Source organism: Ostrea edulis, chromosome 3 (genome assembly GCF_947568905.1).
Source record: "Ostrea edulis chromosome 3, xbOstEdul1.1, whole genome shotgun sequence".
Taxonomy (NCBI): domain Eukaryota; kingdom Metazoa; phylum Mollusca; class Bivalvia; order Ostreida; family Ostreidae; genus Ostrea; species Ostrea edulis.
Genome location: NC_079166.1, coordinates 22,285,444 through 22,304,172, shown reverse-complemented (window position 1 = coordinate 22,304,172; position 18,729 = coordinate 22,285,444). Strand labels below are relative to the sequence as shown.

The following is an 18,729-nucleotide window of genomic DNA, read 5'->3' as shown; positions in this document are numbered from 1 at the left end:
GTTTATTATTGGGAGTTGATTTTATCAACTCCTTTTTGCATTCACTCGACTTAAAGTGGTCTGTACCTTATCACTTCTCTACAAAGGTATGTAATGTTCAGCGCTAGCAGCAAATAGTTCGTAAAACATTTACATATTACAAATTTAAATACAAAATTTGTTCTACCGTCGGTCAATTAAATACGTAAATTGAAAATCACTAGAAATACAATTTATTATCAACAGCGATATTTCACACAGTTTAAAACTCCTACACGTATGTAGCCTGTCACCGATCATTATACAATACGGAGCAAGGTTGTCAACAGTATCGTTTAAAGGCAGCATTTCGCAAATTCTATGGTCATTTTCGCTACAAATCTATGCAGTCAAATAGGGAAACTTTCGACAATTTTGTTAAAACGTAATACTGCAAAACACCCAACTGGGCTGCTATACAATATATAAGTACAAGAAGAAACAAACATTAATGTTACTAAAGCTTAGCTGTAATACGCCGTTTCGTACAGCAAAACAAAGTAATGTAACACCATTAAGATAACACATTGATATTTTAAAAGACACTACAATTCACGTCATGTGCACGTGGCAAAAGTACTGCATACAGTTGGAACACACTAACTACTACAGAACAGAGTTTCTAAATGATGAGAAAAGTACAAGTTAAATACGAATAATTTTAAAGAACTACTTCTTACAGTAAAATGTATAATGTAATTTCACTTACCCTGACTGGAGATTCAATTATCACGGAAACGTAATCTACCTTTCATATCAATGTGGAACAAAACCGGAAGAGGAAAAACCTGCGCTCCCCGAGTAAGACTGGGTATCGTAATGTAAATCAACCCTGACCATGGCATAGAAGTATATTAAAGGACAATAGAAATGAGGGTCAATACGGGCTATTATATAAAAACAAATGATTATGACACGGTAATACGTATTTAAAATCAATTTGCCAAGAACTGTCTCAAAATCGGTATCAAACACACCAGACAGCATTTGACCCAAAGATAGGTTGTTTTAGCAAACTAGATAATTACAACGACCATATAATTTGAAATGCTGACATTAAACTAGACTGTTTAACCCCCTGTAACATCGGTCTTTTGTGTGAGTAGGCTGCCTCGATTTAAAAAACAAACAAGCTATTGCATATCGAATCATTTGAGAGGTTTGAACACCGTATATAGGTGATGATGGAATATTGCTACGTAAATATGAGAAGCTGACGATGGAGAAGCTGAAATAATTCCGTTTGTCATAAAGTCAAGATGTCAGTTTGCTGTTAATATTTATTTTCAATGTAATGTCTAAGTACAAAGCAGATGTGGAGGACTCTGTGATGTGTTTTATCTCGAGTTCACAGGGATATATTGAATCGACATATGAATGATCATTATCATTGTTAATTGATGATACGTCGTCGATATATCTAAGTTTATGATGAAGGGGTTTCAACAGTCTCGTTATCACGATCATATAATTTGCGAAATGCTGACTTTAAACAAGTCTGTTGAAACCCATGCACCAAAGGGGCTAAGCCCGTTTTGGGCCCGAACTCTGTGATGTTTTATAAAATAAGCGACCCAGATACGGTGAACATAAAGAATTTTATTAAAGTATGAGGAAGTAAGTAGCGTATAATTGATGTGAAATTTTAATTGACAGGTCCGAAATTGTCACCACTAGTCTGAATTTCGCTGCTGTCATAGGCGAGAAACGACTCCGTGACCTGGACCGGTAAATGTCCTTGTAAAAATAAACAAGTGAAATCGAGAGAACGATGACGTATATCTTTATTATTGTAAGAGCCTGTGACTTGCAATTTGGCATGCAAGTAGTTAAAACTTTAACCTATGCAAGTAAAACAACAAACTATGCAGAGTGTACCTAGTTTAAGAATTTTTAGGTATTTGAAGGGAGTGGTTAATTTTTTTTTTATCTGTGTCAGAGTTAGACCCCTTTCTATATTTATTGTATCACAGAGTTCAGGCCCAAAACGGGCTTAGCCCCTGTGCCCTGCATCATCAACTTGTTTGTCAGTAGTCTGCCTGGATTTAAAACTGACCATATATAGAATAAGCTTTTGCGTATGAAATCAGTTGAGAGATATAAATACCACATGCAGGTGAAAATGGAATATTGCTACGTAGATATGTGAAGTTGACGATGGAGAAACTGGAATAATCCCGTTTAATCCCCATGATTCTCACTTTTAAATGCCGAACTTTTAACGAAGGATCAATCACTACCTATATTTACGTCTTAGGTTTGACGCATCCTGTCGCAAACGGAATTCCAACTCATGACCACCCACTTAGAAAGCAAACGATCGGCTGTTTTAAGTTAATGTACAAAGTCTAATAAATTGGAAGATATGAACGCGGCATGACTTTTTCAAATAAGTAGTACATTTCAAAGCCATATATTTAGTTTTCTTTAGGGATTTTAAGATCTATCATTGATTAACCAGTATCTTTTTAGAGATTACGGCTTTGATCTCAGCAATGGTTTTGGTAGAACCTGAATTAATGTAATGGAAATATTTCATTTTACCTCGTATATAATATTTTATTTATATATCAAATGACGTTTTGCATACAAGATATTTTATAGGTAAATGTTCTAAATGGTAATTCTTAAAATTTAACGTAAATAAAGCAAAATTTGGTGAAGAAGAGTAAAGGTTTTCCATTATTTTAGTTTTAATTTCCATGGAGTAAAGCTTCGTAGGGATGTAAAATGAAATATCTTACTATTCGATTATTCAATGCATTATTGGAAGAATAGTATAATATTCGGAACATTTTCAGTAAAGAAAAGAATTTTCATGTAAAATGAAAATCTTGTCTGCGTATTTTTGTTAAAAGAGTCAGAGTTATCGTTCTTTCAATTTCAATTTTCCTGAAAGCAAGTAGTGGATGCAGAAAACATTGTTACGAGCACTTTGAAAAGGGGGAAGGGAGGATAAGCAAAACTTTTCAAAAATTATATTAAAGGGTCGAGCTAATCGGGAATACTTCTTACTTAAAATTTTAGGGTATAGAGAACTGTGTCTGACCGACATCGATAAATGGAAGGCGCTTGGATATTAAAGAATAAACCGATGCCATGATACCCGAATTAGAGTTTACCTGACAAAAAGTCTACAATTATCATTTTGCTCGGGTGTATGTCTATATACTCTAGATCAAAGCAGCTCATTTTCGAACGAAAGGAACAACCTAGTTTGAAAACCTGAATATCAGTGATCTCCAAGTTTCATAAGTATTCACCCATACATCAGTGCAAATAGGGGGCCATTGACTTCAGTTGTTGATCGCCATATTCGGTCAAATTTTTTTTTTACATAATTTAGTACTGAGGAAATTTAAGTTAATGGGCAACGTTAGGAAAAAGGTTGACTTAGGTTCTTTTTTGCGAGAATCGTAAAATATTGAAATCGTTTCAGATATGAAAAAAAACCTAACCATTTCACCAAAAGCTCAGACTTAAGCTGAGGATTTGCCTGAGTTTTTTTTCGCCCGGTGTCCAATCTGAAGAACCAAAATGTTGCGCCATGTATCAATTATTTGTTATATGAAAGAAATACGATCTCTTCTCAAACCATCACCCAAAAATAAAAAGCTATCGTAGGATCCTTTTGAGACTTGTATTTATTTTGTAAGTTGTCTGATTTGTTTCATAGTAATTGTTCGTTCTGGTTATACTGATTTTGACTACGGATTGCTCAGCTAGGTAGGATTCTACCCCTGATGTTACCAATGATTAGTGTTGTCCCTACTCTGGAATTGATGAAATTGATCACCATTTGTTATCTTCACCATTTCATAGTGATATCCGTAAAAACTCTGATATATCAAAAGATGTATAATAGATAATAAAGAATGAAGAAGACAATATGTACAGTGAACGGAATAAGTGACCATTCTACAGGTCAGAATGATATGGAGGAAGACTTATTTTTATTGTATCTTTTGTAGATGTACAAAGTTGCGAGTTACAGAGATTGATTGAGAATATTTCGCTCATATGGAGACGTCACCACTGCCGGTGAAGGGTTGCAAAATTTAGGCCTATGCTTGGCGCTTATGGCCACTGAGCAGGGAGGGATCTTTATCGTGCTAGACCTGCTGTGACACGGGACCTCGATTTTCCCGGTCTCATCCGAAGGACCGCCCCATCTAGTCGCCTCTTATGACAAGCAAGGGGGTGCTGAGGACTTATACTGACCCGGATCCCAACGGGATGCGAGTTACAAAGATGGGTCATTTAAGGTATTCAATGTATAACGACCATATTCCATATGTAATAAATGATTGGTGGGGTTTTTGTAATCAAGGTATTATTTTGAAGGGCTCATCAAATAAAATTAATCCACCATAGACATTTTCAAATTTTGTTTACTGCTTGATTTATTTTACTTTAACATTGACGTCTATGGGTAGAGCATGTTATATTTATTACAATATCTTAGAATGAAATTACATTTCCATACAAGTCTATTGTTAGAAAGTTAAATACGCTTCATCATGTATGAAAATATGAAATGAAATTAATAATTTGCCCCGCACATTTTTACATAGGGCAGATACATCTTGAAAAAAAGTCTCATATGCAAAAAGGTCAGCTTTTAATCATTTACCAATCATTTGAATTTCATCTACTTCACTTTCATCATTATTAAAAAAAAAACAACATTTGTTGATTTAAATCCTTTGTTCATTATTATTTCGTTATACATTTAATACCTAAAAGGTCATAGGAGACGGTTATTAACACTACCCTTTCTCTCCATAATTATCAACTTTGTTTCATAGACTCCTCATAAAAATGCTTTTTAAAGATTAATAACGATATTAACTCGAAGAAATTGAAGTGCAAATGTACTCGGTATAGAAAATCGTTACCCGATTATCGTTCCTGATTTCCTGAAATTGTGAAGTCATAAGAGACCACATTCAGATTTGCGAATCAAAACAAAAGCACGCCCATATACGATTTTATAAATTCGCAACTGGGGGAATTTTTCAACGGGGAACCACAGTTTGTTGCACAAAGATATCACATTGAACTCATAAATAATGCAAATGCGAGCCACATCGACCATTTTTCATCGGAGGACGAACAAGAAGATCATTCACAGTCCTATTTATTCCAAATCGGTTGAAATAATACTGACTGGTTAGTGGTTAATGATAAATGTGTGATAATTTCAGAGTATATTATCTGATGACATTAAGAGAAATATGGAGAGTTATTACTTGCGTTATTTCTAACCCCATGCAGACAAGCAGCATCATTTTTTTTTCGAAAGGGGGGAGTGTCAAGTTGAAGGTTGCTTGACAAAAAAGTTGGCCACCCCCTCATCCTCCTTTGGTTTTATGTGCCCAAGTCCCACCCTGACTCGGATATATTTTATAGCCAGATCGGAATTTCCTGTGCACACATCGTAAGCGCCGTATTTTGAATTAATTTTCATAAGATTTTTACAAGTATCGTGTGCAGCTATTTTAGTTTAACAGGTGGATATAATAATAAATATAAGTGGCTACTTAACATTTTTTTTGCAATGAAATTTGCGACATTAGGGCCTATATGAAGAATAATTTACTATGCTATCACATTTCCTAACATTTAACGTTATTTTTTGGTTTTAAATGTTGTTCCTAATAAGGAAACCAATGTGCAAATTAGTGCTTCATTTGAAAAAAAAAAAATCATCCCCCAACTGTTGCATGACCGTAAAAATTGGTTTATTTCACCTAATATAAAAATTTATAACCACTATTTGCTTTGAACATTATTTTCCAAACAGGAGAGAGAGAGAGAGAGAGAGAGAGAGAGAGAGAGAGAGAGAGAGAGAGATCTGATTATGGAACTTTCAACATATTGAGTTAAACCTAACAATCTTCAATTTACAGTGAAACTTCTCTAAAACGGCCAGCTGTCGGACCAAAAAACCGGCCTGTATAGAGGGGTGGCCGGTATATCGAGAATTTAGCATTTAGAGACATTTCAGCTCAATTTTTATAAGATATTTCATTGACATACCACAAACCATATAATATGGTGTTCAAGGACTATTATTTCACTATTGGAAATAAAACAAAATAAGTTACTAACATGTTTATTTTCAATTTATAGCACTAAAACTAATTAAACATGAATAAACATTTTTACATTGACATGCATAAATAATGGAAAACATTTCGTTTAAATAAAACTGCATTTGATATATGTATAGAAATCTGTAGACTAGCAGCATTTATGTAGAATTTCGGCTTATGTTTTAATAAACAAAACAAACACATAGCCATTTGATTGCTGCAATTAATACACAGAGTAGGTACTGCTCACTTTGATATTGGGATCTATGATCAATTATCGGTGGAGATCAAAATAGTCCGTTTGTACCTACAGGTAATTATTACGAGAAATAGTCCTGCTGCAATCATGTAATTTTAACTAAAAATTTATACCAGGATACATAAAGAAAACACAGAGGCCTATTATTGGAATTCCTCTTACCTATACAAACTCTGTTTCCGTCCATTGTTTATATCGTTAACAAATTTGTTTTGACGTTTTTGAAAAATACAGTAGTAAATATATAATTTTAATTTTGATGTTTCTTAGGAATTTTAAGACTATGGAAATCCCCAAAAAATCATTTATCTATTGAAAATTATCATTAACAGTCATGGGATTGTTGTTTATTAACTACCGCTTATATCCATGGTGCAACAATATGGCGTATTGATTATATTCAATATATGCACATTTGTTTATAACATTTCGTACAGAAATTTGAAAGGGTCACTTGGATTAGCCAAGCACCAATTAACACCCAGGACAGCACAGGTAAACTATAGAACTTATAGAGGCCACTCGTGTTTTTCACAACTCCGGTGGATAATTTCCCACCTGGCCAGTAGGTCATTCATTTTTCACACCTGGCCGGTCGTAATCACCCCTCTGGCCAAACTTTTCTAGTCTTAAATAGTGGCCGGTATTATAAGGGTAAATTAGATATGTTTGTTAACAATTCCACTTTAAAAAGTGGCCGATGTCCAGTTTTCAGGGGTGGCCGGTTTTGTGAGACTTTCTTTGTAAGGAAATGTTAAGGTTTCTGCCGGGACTTTCAAAATCGGCCGATATTGAGGGAGAACCGGTTTTCTGAGGGGCCGGTTTGGAGAAGTTTCACTGTATTTACTTATATATTCAGAGAAAACGATTCTGATCAGCAGAGCTTCATATGACTATTTCATAGTCACATTTCACTTCTAAACAAATTACCGTAGATAATGTTTATGCTAAATGATGAATATCTGTACTACCATCACTACACAGTCAACGTTTTGCGGGATTTTCTCGTTTTCGCCGTGCTTGCAGTTAATCTGTAGTCGAAAATAGTTAGAACTGCATCTGGTGGAAGATATAATTTCATAAACCCATTAGTTTTTGCCAAAGTAGAGTGTGTACGATAACGAAACTGATCCTCATCAACACCCGTAAACACATAAAATGATTGTCAAACAACTTCGACTTCTGTGTTCTCGGTGTAAATGTCACAACCATGTCTTTCTGAAGGTCATTTAGACAAACGTATATTGAAATACTTAACTTGCTACATTACAGTTGAATGTAAGCACCGTGAACATTTTGATGACTAAAACCCGAAGATGTTAGTATATAAACAAATACACAATTTGCGTCTGGCTGGTCTCTTTTGACATCATCAAGCAAGGGAGATAAGTCATCTTACTATTTTGATATTTCACACCACGGCAACATTTGACGGTCTGTAGCGTCTGTTACCTTACGATTTTTTTCTGAATGACTTATTTACATATGCTAAGTAATTGAAGAAGAACACATTTCCGTGCAAAACATTTTTTTAAAATCGTCTCATATGAACTTTAAGTACCTTGACTGATACAATGTTCTCAGCGAGTGTCTTAAAAAATAATAGATGAAAACTTGTTTATTTATTGCTTGCTATTTGATGTCATTATACTACACACTATCGATACTTGAGGGAAATACAAATGATTCCATTTTAATTTTCTTTATTTATATCAGTGCGTGAAATAACCACAGTTAGTCACATGTGCAAAATATATACTTCCTGGTTCATTCTGTTTTTATTTGGTTTCTTGAATTCATATAATTCATCGATATTTGGATTCCAAAGCAATTACATATCTGTAATATACAGCAGGAAAGTACTCGATAAACCCACTTCATAAGGCCCAAGTTATTAGCGTTTTCCTTATGTATTTAAGAAGCAATGGCTATCAAATACAAGTTGCATTTCCAATTCTTTTACTTTTGATATATGATTATGAGAGCGGTTTCCTCATCAATGCTTTGCAGTTGTACACAATGCGCATATGGATGCAAGGTGAAGATAACGAACAGTGATTAATCTCATAACTCCTACAAGCAATACAAAATAGATAGTTGGGTAAACACGGACCCCTGGACACACCAGAGGTGGGATCAGGTGCGTAGGAGGAGTAAGCATCCCCTGTTGACCGGTCACACCCGCCGTGAGCCCCATATCCTGATCAGGTAAACGGAGTTATCCGCAGTCAAAATCAGTGTGTCAAGAACGGCTTAACAATCGGTATGAAACACGTCAGACAGCATTTGACCCAATGCGAGATTGTATTGACGAACTAGATCGTTATAACGACCATAGAATTTGCGAAATGCTGACTTCAATCGAGACTGTTGAAATCCCTGCACCATCAACTTGTTTGTCAGTAGCTTACCTCGATTTAAAAACTGACTATACCCAGAACAAGCTCTTGCATATCGAATCAGTTGAGATATATAAACACCATATGCAGGTGATAATGGAATACTGCTACATAAATGTGGGAAGTTGACGATGGAGAAGCTGAAATCATCCCGTTTGTCATACAGTTGAGTTGTTAGTTTGCCGTTAATGTCTACTTTCAATAAAATATCTAAGTATGAAGCAGAAGTGGACGACTCTGTGGTGTCCTTTATTTCCAGCTCACAGTGATATATCAAATCGACATATGAATGAAAGTTATCATTGTTAATAGACAAAACGTCATCGATATATATAATTATAGTTCATGTAAAACTGGGAAGTCTGCTTTAAAAACTGTTAATTCATTAGAAATCAAACGATTTTGGAACAAAATGCTTCTGTCTCAGATCTTGATAAGATAGCTGCAGTTCAACATTCATATTGATAAGTCAACGAAGTATACAAATTCTGTTTATCACTACATTTTCATAAAAGATCACTATATATTCACTGTATGTCGTTAAATGTTCTCTACACCCGACGTTTGTATCGATATACAAAACATGATTGAAAGTCAGTTTCGGAGTTTTTATATATATTTGGAGAGACGAAATTAAAATATACAAAAACAATCCCTGGGATAAAATACAAATGAAACATTTCTGTATACAAATGGAAAATTATAGAATGCAAATGAGAAATCATACGATAGAAACGGAAATTATAATGCAAGTTAGATGTCAATTAGAAATAAGTAGGAAACTATATAGAAATGGTTGTATAAAAAGATGTAAAAAAGAAAGAAAAGAAACAAAAACAAAAATAAGTAAAAGATGAAATACAAAATGATACAATACAAATATTTCAACGCTTAACATGTCACATAGTTTCAATGTATTTTATTTTGTATTGCCTATAGGAGTTGTGAGATTGATCACTGTGCGTTATCTTCGCCTTTCATTGTATTTTTTTTTTCAAGAAAAGCTTCAATTCACAAAATCTGATTGTAAGGAATAAGAGGTAGAGTTGTTTCAATTAGGGTGAAAATAGAAATAAAGGAAGCAGTTATAATGTCTAAGACATGTACTTATCTCCATCGATGATAATTATCTGCTTTGAACTTGCTACAATGATTTTGACAACGGATTACACCGTTTACCTGACCACGATATAGGGATCACGGCTGGTGTGACCGGTCGACAGGGGCGCTTACTCCTCATAGATACATGATCCCACGGCTGGTGTGTCTAGGGGTCCGTGTTGCCCAATTGTCCATTCTGTATTGTTTATGGAAGTTGTGAGATTGATCACTGTTCGTTATCTTCACCTTTCATATGGCTGACGTCGGGTGTTTGGTTGTGAGAGGATGCTTACTCCTCCTAGACACCTGATCCCACATCTGGTATGTCCAGGTGGCCGTTGTTATCCAACTCTTAATTTGGTATTCCTCATAAGATTGATGAAATTGATCACTGAGCGCTATCTTCACCTTTTCCTTAAGTTTTGTATATTTCAAGAAAGTAATCATCTCCTTCTCTGATGATTCCTAGCAAATACGAGTTCTTCCATTTATAAATTCATAATCATAAGCTACCTATATAATATAGGTAAATTTCCCACAAGCAAATACATTCATGTACACTTATAAACAATTCAACGCCTGGAAGTTTCAGGAATTTAGTATATTTCTAAGATTAAAGGATATAATAAGTAACACAAACAAACGACCGAAACTATGAAAACTGTGGGATTTGTATCTATCATCAACAAATTTATTTTCTCTTTACTTGTAACATCGACATATTGATAACAGTGATACTTAGAAGCTTGAGAGAGGGGATCCGAAGACGTTGTGTGTGAGGTATATGAGTAAAAGGACTGTAGGGAGTTATTCTGTTGAAATTTACTGATAACAGATTACAAGAATAATATAAACTGTAAACTGAATGACTGAAACCACGCCTAGTGTAATGGTACTGTATAATAGAACATTTCTTCTGGGACTTTCACTCTGCCTGGACTGGCTGTAGGCTACATAAATATCAATTCAATAGTGTTAATGAAACTGATTTCTAATCCATAACATACTACTTAACATTATATGTTTCAATTTGGAATTTGTGTCAAGCTGTAATTTTTGAATTTACTTGGTTGGTATGAATATAAAAAATCCAAACATAATATCTGTACACCCTCCCAGTAAATTAAAAACATACAAGATGACAATTGGCAATTTTACACTCTATGTTCAATTTATACTGCTTTTGATTTGCCGCACTATTAGAGTTTTTATTGTCTTATCTGTGGATACTAGTTTATTGCATTTGGTAATTGAAATTGATAAGATACTCTGGTTTTAAAAAAGTAATTCTGACCAAAAAAAACCCAAAACATTTGGTATTTCAATAGTCTACGAATTTTAAGTGCAATGTATGATAGATTGATTTGAATGAGTTGTATACCAAATGTGTGAGAGCTGTTTGAAGTGGAACTATGAGTGATCCTAAATATATGATTAAACCCATGCAGTGCTCGCTATCGTCAATATTGTGAATTTCAATTTGAACAAGAAAAATACTGCTTGACATTGCTTACTTTTACATCCTTTTATGTGATGACAAACATTCTTCTCACATTCACACTGTAACTGACAGCCGACCCCGTAACTTGGATACCGACACGGTAATTCACAGTCAGACCCGGTGTATCCAGAGCAACATGCTAGAAAGTGGAATCGTATTTCATATGTTTTATACGATCAACAGTTACTTAGTAAAGATCATGTTATGTACCTTTTAGAGTTTTAGTCGATAAATATACGGGGAAAGAAGTCTCTGTAGTGCTTGGTGAAATCGTTGTGCTTGGTGAAAGCGTTGGTGACCCATCTGAAATATATGGAAATTCATAGTTAAAATAATTAGATTGATATTTGGAAAGTAAAGCAGTTTGATGCCTCCAGTATTTATTCCTGTATAATGGTCATAACATACCCTCACATCCAGTAAGAAAACTACAGTTCCATTGCTCGCAGTTACACCGCATTTGTCATTGATTTCCATAGTTCGGATAACGACAAGTCATCTGACAGTAGTCACCTTGTAAACCTACATCACATTCTAAACATACAGAAGATTAATTTTGAATATAACTTTCATTCATGGCCTAAAATAAATCTATAATTCTGAAGTGAAAGTAATTGCCAGTGATAAATGATATTGTTTTAGTTATAACGATGGTACAAAATCCAGACCTCCAGCCTTGATTTGACTTAACAAGATGTTATACTTACCTGTGCATTTCTTCAGTGCCGTATTCCATACCGTGCACTTCGTATGAATGCTAACATCTAGCGAACTAACACAATGAAATAAATGACATTACTAGAAAGAAAGAGAGAAAAGGAGAGTGAGAAAGGAAACACATAAAGTTTTTTTTTTAAAACATACAGACGTGTGAGGACAAACTTTACAGTTCATATTATATCATAAGTTAACCATTCAGTAACAAAACCTACTTACGTGGTAACCGTTTGAGCCATGATACATGTTGATAATATACAAACAAAACATAACGCGTGTATGACATTCCCTCTAGCCATTTAACAATCTGAAGCGGAGTTTGTAAAATTATTTCTTTTGCGATGTGGAAAATACGTTATTTCGTATCAGTACCATACGTGGATGGCATTTGATAAACATTTTTATGATTTGAAGTAATTTTCACACGTTTATAAATTTTCCTCATTCTTCAAAATTCAAGTGTTCACATGTTTGTTAATCGTAGTAAAAGTGATCACAATATCATGAAAACACATGTACACTTGGTGTCTTTGCATAAGAAGTTTGTTTCCATCCACATCAAGGAAAAGAAGAAGAGGAACAATAAGTACTTTGTTACTAGCTTGGAAATACGGATTTGTATTTAATTGCTGTTATAAATTTTAGAAATTCAATTCAAAATTAAGGACGATATCTCCCTTACGGATAGCTTTTATCGTTAGACGAATTTGACTCCACTTTTTTGCCACTCTGTTTCACCTAAAATAGCTCTAAAACTTCATTGTTATTTCGGGTTTCAAACATTTCGGTTGAGCATCACTGAAGAGAGATTATTTGTCGAAATGCGCATCTGGTGCATCAAAATTGGTACCATATAAGTTTTACATTATTACCTCTTGGTCGAGGCCTATGCTGGTGGACTGTTAGTTCCCGAGGGTAGCTAAGTACTTCGTTAGTAGCTTGAAAATACGGATTTATATTTAATTGCTGTTATAAAATTTAGAAATTCATTTCAAAATTAAAGATTATCTCCCTCACGCATAGCTCTTATCCTTAGATAAATTTGACTCCACTTTTTTGGCACTCTGTTTTTCCCTGAAATAGCTCTAAAACTACATTGTTATTTCGGATTTCAAAAATTTCGGTTGAGCATCACGGAAGAGACATTATTTGTCGAAATGCGCATCTGGTGCATCAAAATTGGGACCATGCAAGGTGAAGATAACGAAAAGTGATCAATCTCTAAACTCCTACAAGCAATACAAAATATATAGTTGGGCAAACACAGACTCCTGGACACACCAGAGGTTGGATCGGGTGCCTAGGAGGAGTAAGCGTCCCCTGTTGACCGGTAAACGGAGTTATCCGCAGTCAAAATCAGTGTGCCAAGAACGGCTTAACAATCGGTATGAAACACGTCAGAGAGCATTTGACCCAATGCGAGGTTGTATTGACGAACTAGATCGTTATAACGACCATAGAATTTGCGAAATGCTGACTTCAATCGAGACTGTTGAAATCCCTGTACCATCAACCTGTTTGTCAGCAGCCTACCCCGATCCAAAAACCGACCACACCCAGAACAAGCCCCCGCACACCGAATCAATTGAGATATATAAACACCACACACAGGCGATAATGGAACATTGCTACATAAATGTGGGAAGCCGAGAATGGAGAAGCTGAAACCACCCCGCCTGTCACACAGCCGAGTTGTCAGTTTGCCGTCAATGTCTAATTTCAATAAAATATCTAAGTATGAAGGAGAAGTGGACGACTCCGTGGTGTCCCCCACCTCTAGCCCACAGGGATATATCAAATCGACATATGAATGAAAGCTATCATTGTTAACAGACAAAACTCATCGATATATCTAAACGTCGAATTGAAGGTCACAGCTAGAGACTTTCTCTTCTCACGTAGAAGCCCCATAATAAATTCTGCTTCATACGAATATAAAAACGGGTCAGCTAACGAAGGAGCACAATTCGTGCCCATGGGAATTCCAACAGACTGTTGGAAAACCTGATCACCAAAGACCACGAAGATAGTGTCAATGGGAAACTCTAGCATATTTTTTATTTCAACTTCAGAGTACTTGTGCTTGGAATCAGAGTGGTGTTTAACAAAGTAAGTTTTTGAATGACTGATCACTAGATATGACTATTTCCGTTTTGAGTTTTTGTTGAAGAAGCAACTGTCTATGATGTCAAAAAGTCTAGTCTTTAATTTATGGTGAGGAATGGTCGTGTATGATGTTGAAAAGTCATAGGTTTTAATGCTATTGATTAGAGGAAAATTCTGTGATTTCAAGTTTACTAAAAGTTCTTTAGAATTTTTTAAAATCCACATTTGATTAACACCGCTTCTGGCATATGTAGTCGCACAGTAAGTTTGAAGTTTCTCCTTCACAGCTGTTAACATTTTCGTGAGGAGCAAAGATAGGGGCTTGGTAGAGCACTTACTGGATCCAGCAATGTATCTTTGTTTGTATCTTTATCTTTGTTTGGTACCCCAAAATTGAAAACCAGAATACACAAGGAATCAATACGAAACCTTGATAGGATGATAGTATATCATTTGTAGATGCACAAAATGATGGTCATATTGTCTGAATGCGCGTGCATGCACATTCACGTGCATCACATTTTTCGTTCACGAATTTTGCAATCAGTGTAACTTTTTTGTTGCTCATTCAAATGGTTTGATATTCATATCATAGGTAGGTATTAACTGACCTGCATTGTCAAAATTACCAATCTGCACGCGCATGCACGTGTGTTTCTTTTTGATTGGATAATACATGTTCTAAAACATCTGTAACTCTCTTATCAATGAATCGAATGAGTTGATATTCACATCATAGGTAGATGATATGTGTATCTATATATTGGTGTAACAAAAAAATGCCAATACAAACGTGCATGCACATGCATCATATTTCAAAAGTTAATTTTTTGAAGGCCGATAACGTTTTTGTTTTTCATCAAATTCTTTTGATGTTGAGGTTTTAGGAGTGTCTTGGTACTCCTTACAAATTGCTGTAGTTGAAATTACTGGTCAGCACGTGCACGCATGTATGCTGATTTCTGATTGGATGATTTTAAAATCACTATAACGTTCTTGTATTTGATGTAAACATTAAGGAAGTCTTTCTGTGGGTATATGATAGAAAGGCCTGTACTAGAATGACATCAACAAAAGTACGGAATCATACTTGTGTGTGCATGTATGCACGTGCATTACTTTCTTTTATTTCTTTGCACTGAAATGACCATATCAAACGTACTACATGTAATTAAAGGCTAAAATAAAATGATGTTTGCTATAGGTTTACAATGACAGTACTTTTTAACTGGGGGAGGTTTGGGGAACATGTGTAATGGTCCCCGTTACAATTAGAACTAGTTACAAATGGAATTTTGCTTTTACTTTAGATTGCAGAATTTTTATCTTTGATATAATTTTATAAAGAAATGCAACTCATTTTTAGCTCAAGTGAGTATTTCTGATCACCCATTGTCTATCGTCTGTGTGTCTGTAAACTTTGCATATTTTCGACTTCTTCTCCAGAACCACTTGGCCAATTTCAAACAAACTTGGCAAAAAGCACCCTTGGGTCGAGGCAATTTAAGTTTGATGGAATGAAGGGTAACACTGGTATTCGTGACATCTCTATATGAGTGAAATATTCTCGAGGGGGACGTAAAACAATATTCATGCAAGTCTGGTACAAATCATCCTTGCATGACGGGAATTCAACTTTGTTCAAATGAAGGGCCATGCTACCTTTAAAGGGGAGATAATTACAAAAATAGGAAGGGGTCAATTAAAAATCCTCTCAAGAACTGCTGGGCAAGGAAAGTTCAAATGTTCATGGCAGCTTCCTGACATAGTGCAGATTGAAGTTTGTTGAAACCATGGTTCCTGGGGAGTAGGATGGGGCCACAATAGGGTATCAAAGTTTTATATCTGAATATATAGGGAAAAAATCTTTAAAAAGCTCCTTCATAAAGCAATACTTATATATAAATATTTATTATATTTGATATATATTTTTATTTATTGTAAATATATATAATGCTATCCATTTCACTTATTTTTTGGAATTTTTAAATTATTCTAATGTCAACCATACACTTCTCTTTTTCACAGGTTTGAATATGATGTCTCCAGTATGGATATGTTTGACGATTGTTACCATGGAAACAAACTCACAGACCAACATGTATGTCAAAACAGTTTTTTTTTTTTTGGTAAATTAAATATAGTGGTACCCATTTCAACCAATTTTAGAATTTTTAAATTAGTCTGTCAGTCATACCCTTCCAGTTTTTTTTTTTTTACAGGTTTTGAACATGATATCTCCAGCAAGGATATGTTTGATGATGGTTACCATGGGAACGAACTCACAGACCTATGTGAAAAATTTCTTTTTCTGATAGAATAGACATAATATTATCCATTTCATTCAATTTTAGAATTTTTTAATTATTCTCATGTCAGTCATATCTTTCCATTTTTTAACAGGTTTTGAACATGATGTATCCAGCAAGGCTATGTTTGATGACGGTTACCATGGAAACGAACTCACGGACCTATGTCAAAAATGTCTTTTTCTGATAAAATATATATAATGCTATCCATTTCACTCAATTTTAGAATTTTTTAATTATTCTGATGTCAGCCATATACTTCCGGGTTCTTTACAGGTTTTAAATATGATGTCTCCAGCAAGGATATGTTTGGTGATGGTTACCATGGAAACGAACTCACAGACCTATTTAGAAATGACTTTTTCTGTTAAATTAAAACTAATGCTAATTACTTTAATCACTTTAGAATTTTTTTCTTTGCTCTGATGTCAGTTCCATATCCCATTTTAGACAAATAGTAAATTTCAGTAAATTATGATGTCTCAAACAAGGGTATCTTTGATGTTCGTTACCATGGAAAGGAACTCACGAACCTATCTAAAAATGTTTTTTTTCGTTAAAATGAGTACAATACTATCTATTTTACTCATTTTTAGGATTTTTCAATTACCCTGATGTCAGTCCCATACATCCTTCAGTCACAATTGCGAGATCATTTTCAGTCCAGCTTAGTGGAAGAGAGAAACATTGATATAAACCGCTAAACTGTTAACTTTAACTTCGTATGAATGCTAAGATCAAGGAATCTATCAATGTGAAACTTATATGGTACCAATTTTGATGCACCAGCAATCAAATATACATCCGTATTTTCAAGCTAGTAACGAAGTACTTAGCTACTGGTCTGTAAAGACCCTCTGGGACTAACAGTCCACCAGCAGAGGCCTCGACACAGGGGTCATAATGTAAAACTTATACGGCACCAATTTTTGATGCACCAGATGCGCATTTCGACAAATAATGTCTCTTCAGTGATGCTCAAGCGAAATGTTTGAAATCCGAAATAACAATGAAGTTCTAGAGCTATTATAGAGAAAAATAGTGTGCCAAAAAAGTGGAGTCAAATTCATCTAAGGATAAGAGCTATGCGTGATGGAGATAATCCTTAATTTTGAAATGAATTTCTACCTTTTATAACAGCAATTAAATATACATCCATACTTTCAATCTAGTAACGAAGTACTTAGCTGTTGGACTGTAAAGACCCTTGGGGCCTCGTCCTAGGGGTCATAATGTAAAACTTATACGGTACCAATTTTGATGCACCAGATGCGCATTTCGACAAATAATGCATCTTCAATGTGCGATTATTTGTTTGTGATCGATATAGATAATGCTGAATAATACAAAACTTGAGTCTTGTATTGCATTGTTACTTTTGTTAGATACATGTAAAAAAAAAAAATAGTTCATGCAGTCATATATTGATTGCACGCAGGGGCCGTAAGTTTCATAATTCCAAAGTGTGCTTTACTCGCTGTATCTACTTGAAATATACATGCGACTTTTATGAAAATACGACATTGCATACAGGGTCAGCAAAATTCCCACAAGGATCAGAAGACTGATAAAACCAGCAATTAAAGATGTAGAATTGCTTTCATTTACATTTCCCCTCTCCTCGGCACAAATGTTGTCCGTATTGGGGATGTTGGTAGATTTCGGTGCAGCCTCTGTTGTAACCTCTGTCATGATATAAAGAAAAAAATACACAATGGAAAATCAAAGTGTTTTTGAGGTTAAGATATAAACTGTGCACAAGAAAACTGATATGATGAGTCTTTTAATTAAAGTTCAGAGCATTCTTGCAAGGATATCTAAAACATTACCGGTATAAATTGTACTTGAAGCAGATACAGGTACGGTTGATATTTCAATGCTGTGCAATGATGAATAATCTTCTACAAACAAAAGACAATCTAGTTTTTTTTAATCATGTTCAAGATATTTCATCAGGTGTTTCTTACATAATAGAACTTTTATCTTAAAGGGAATGTGACTTGAAAATGAACACATTGAAGCTGGATTGATGATGACTATACAATAAACCTGCACATCCACTAGAAGGATCACATAACACTTCATCACAAAGACAGAAAAACTGACATCGATTTCCATAGTTTGGGTAACGACAGGATAGCTCACAATAGTCGCCATACTTTCCAGTTGCACATTCTGTAAAATTGGATATGAGGTAATCTGAAACAGATAATGCCTTCCT

General features: G+C 34.8%; 1 protein-coding gene and 1 long non-coding RNA gene across 3 annotated transcripts; both read right to left on the bottom strand.

Moving 5' to 3' along the window:
• Positions 1–10,377: 10,377 nt before the first annotated feature.
• LOC125677652 (multiple epidermal growth factor-like domains protein 10) lies at positions 10,378–12,853 on the bottom strand. Of its 2 annotated transcripts, XM_056157555.1 has the most exons (6): positions 12,313–12,853; positions 12,084–12,148; positions 11,785–11,910; positions 11,587–11,679; positions 11,390–11,515; positions 10,378–10,825 (listed from the first exon to the last, which is right to left on the bottom strand). In XM_056157555.1, exons 3-6 carry the CDS (start codon positions 11,834–11,836, stop codon positions 10,698–10,700), a joined length of 399 nt encoding a protein of 132 aa, XP_056013530.1. In that variant the 5' UTR covers positions 11,837–11,910; positions 12,084–12,148; positions 12,313–12,853; the 3' UTR covers positions 10,378–10,697. The 2 variants fall into 2 exon arrangements, with proteins under 2 accessions (XP_056013530.1, XP_056013531.1); XM_056157556.1 differs by having other exon boundaries at positions 11,785–12,148.
• A 5,003-nt stretch (positions 12,854–17,856) lies between these two features.
• LOC125677606 (uncharacterized) lies at positions 17,857–18,410 on the bottom strand. Its single transcript, XR_008800820.1, has 2 exons — positions 18,338–18,410; positions 17,857–18,193 (listed from the first exon to the last, which is right to left on the bottom strand). It is a non-coding gene; the product is annotated as an uncharacterized LOC125677606 (long non-coding RNA).
• Positions 18,411–18,729: the final 319 nt, after the last annotated feature.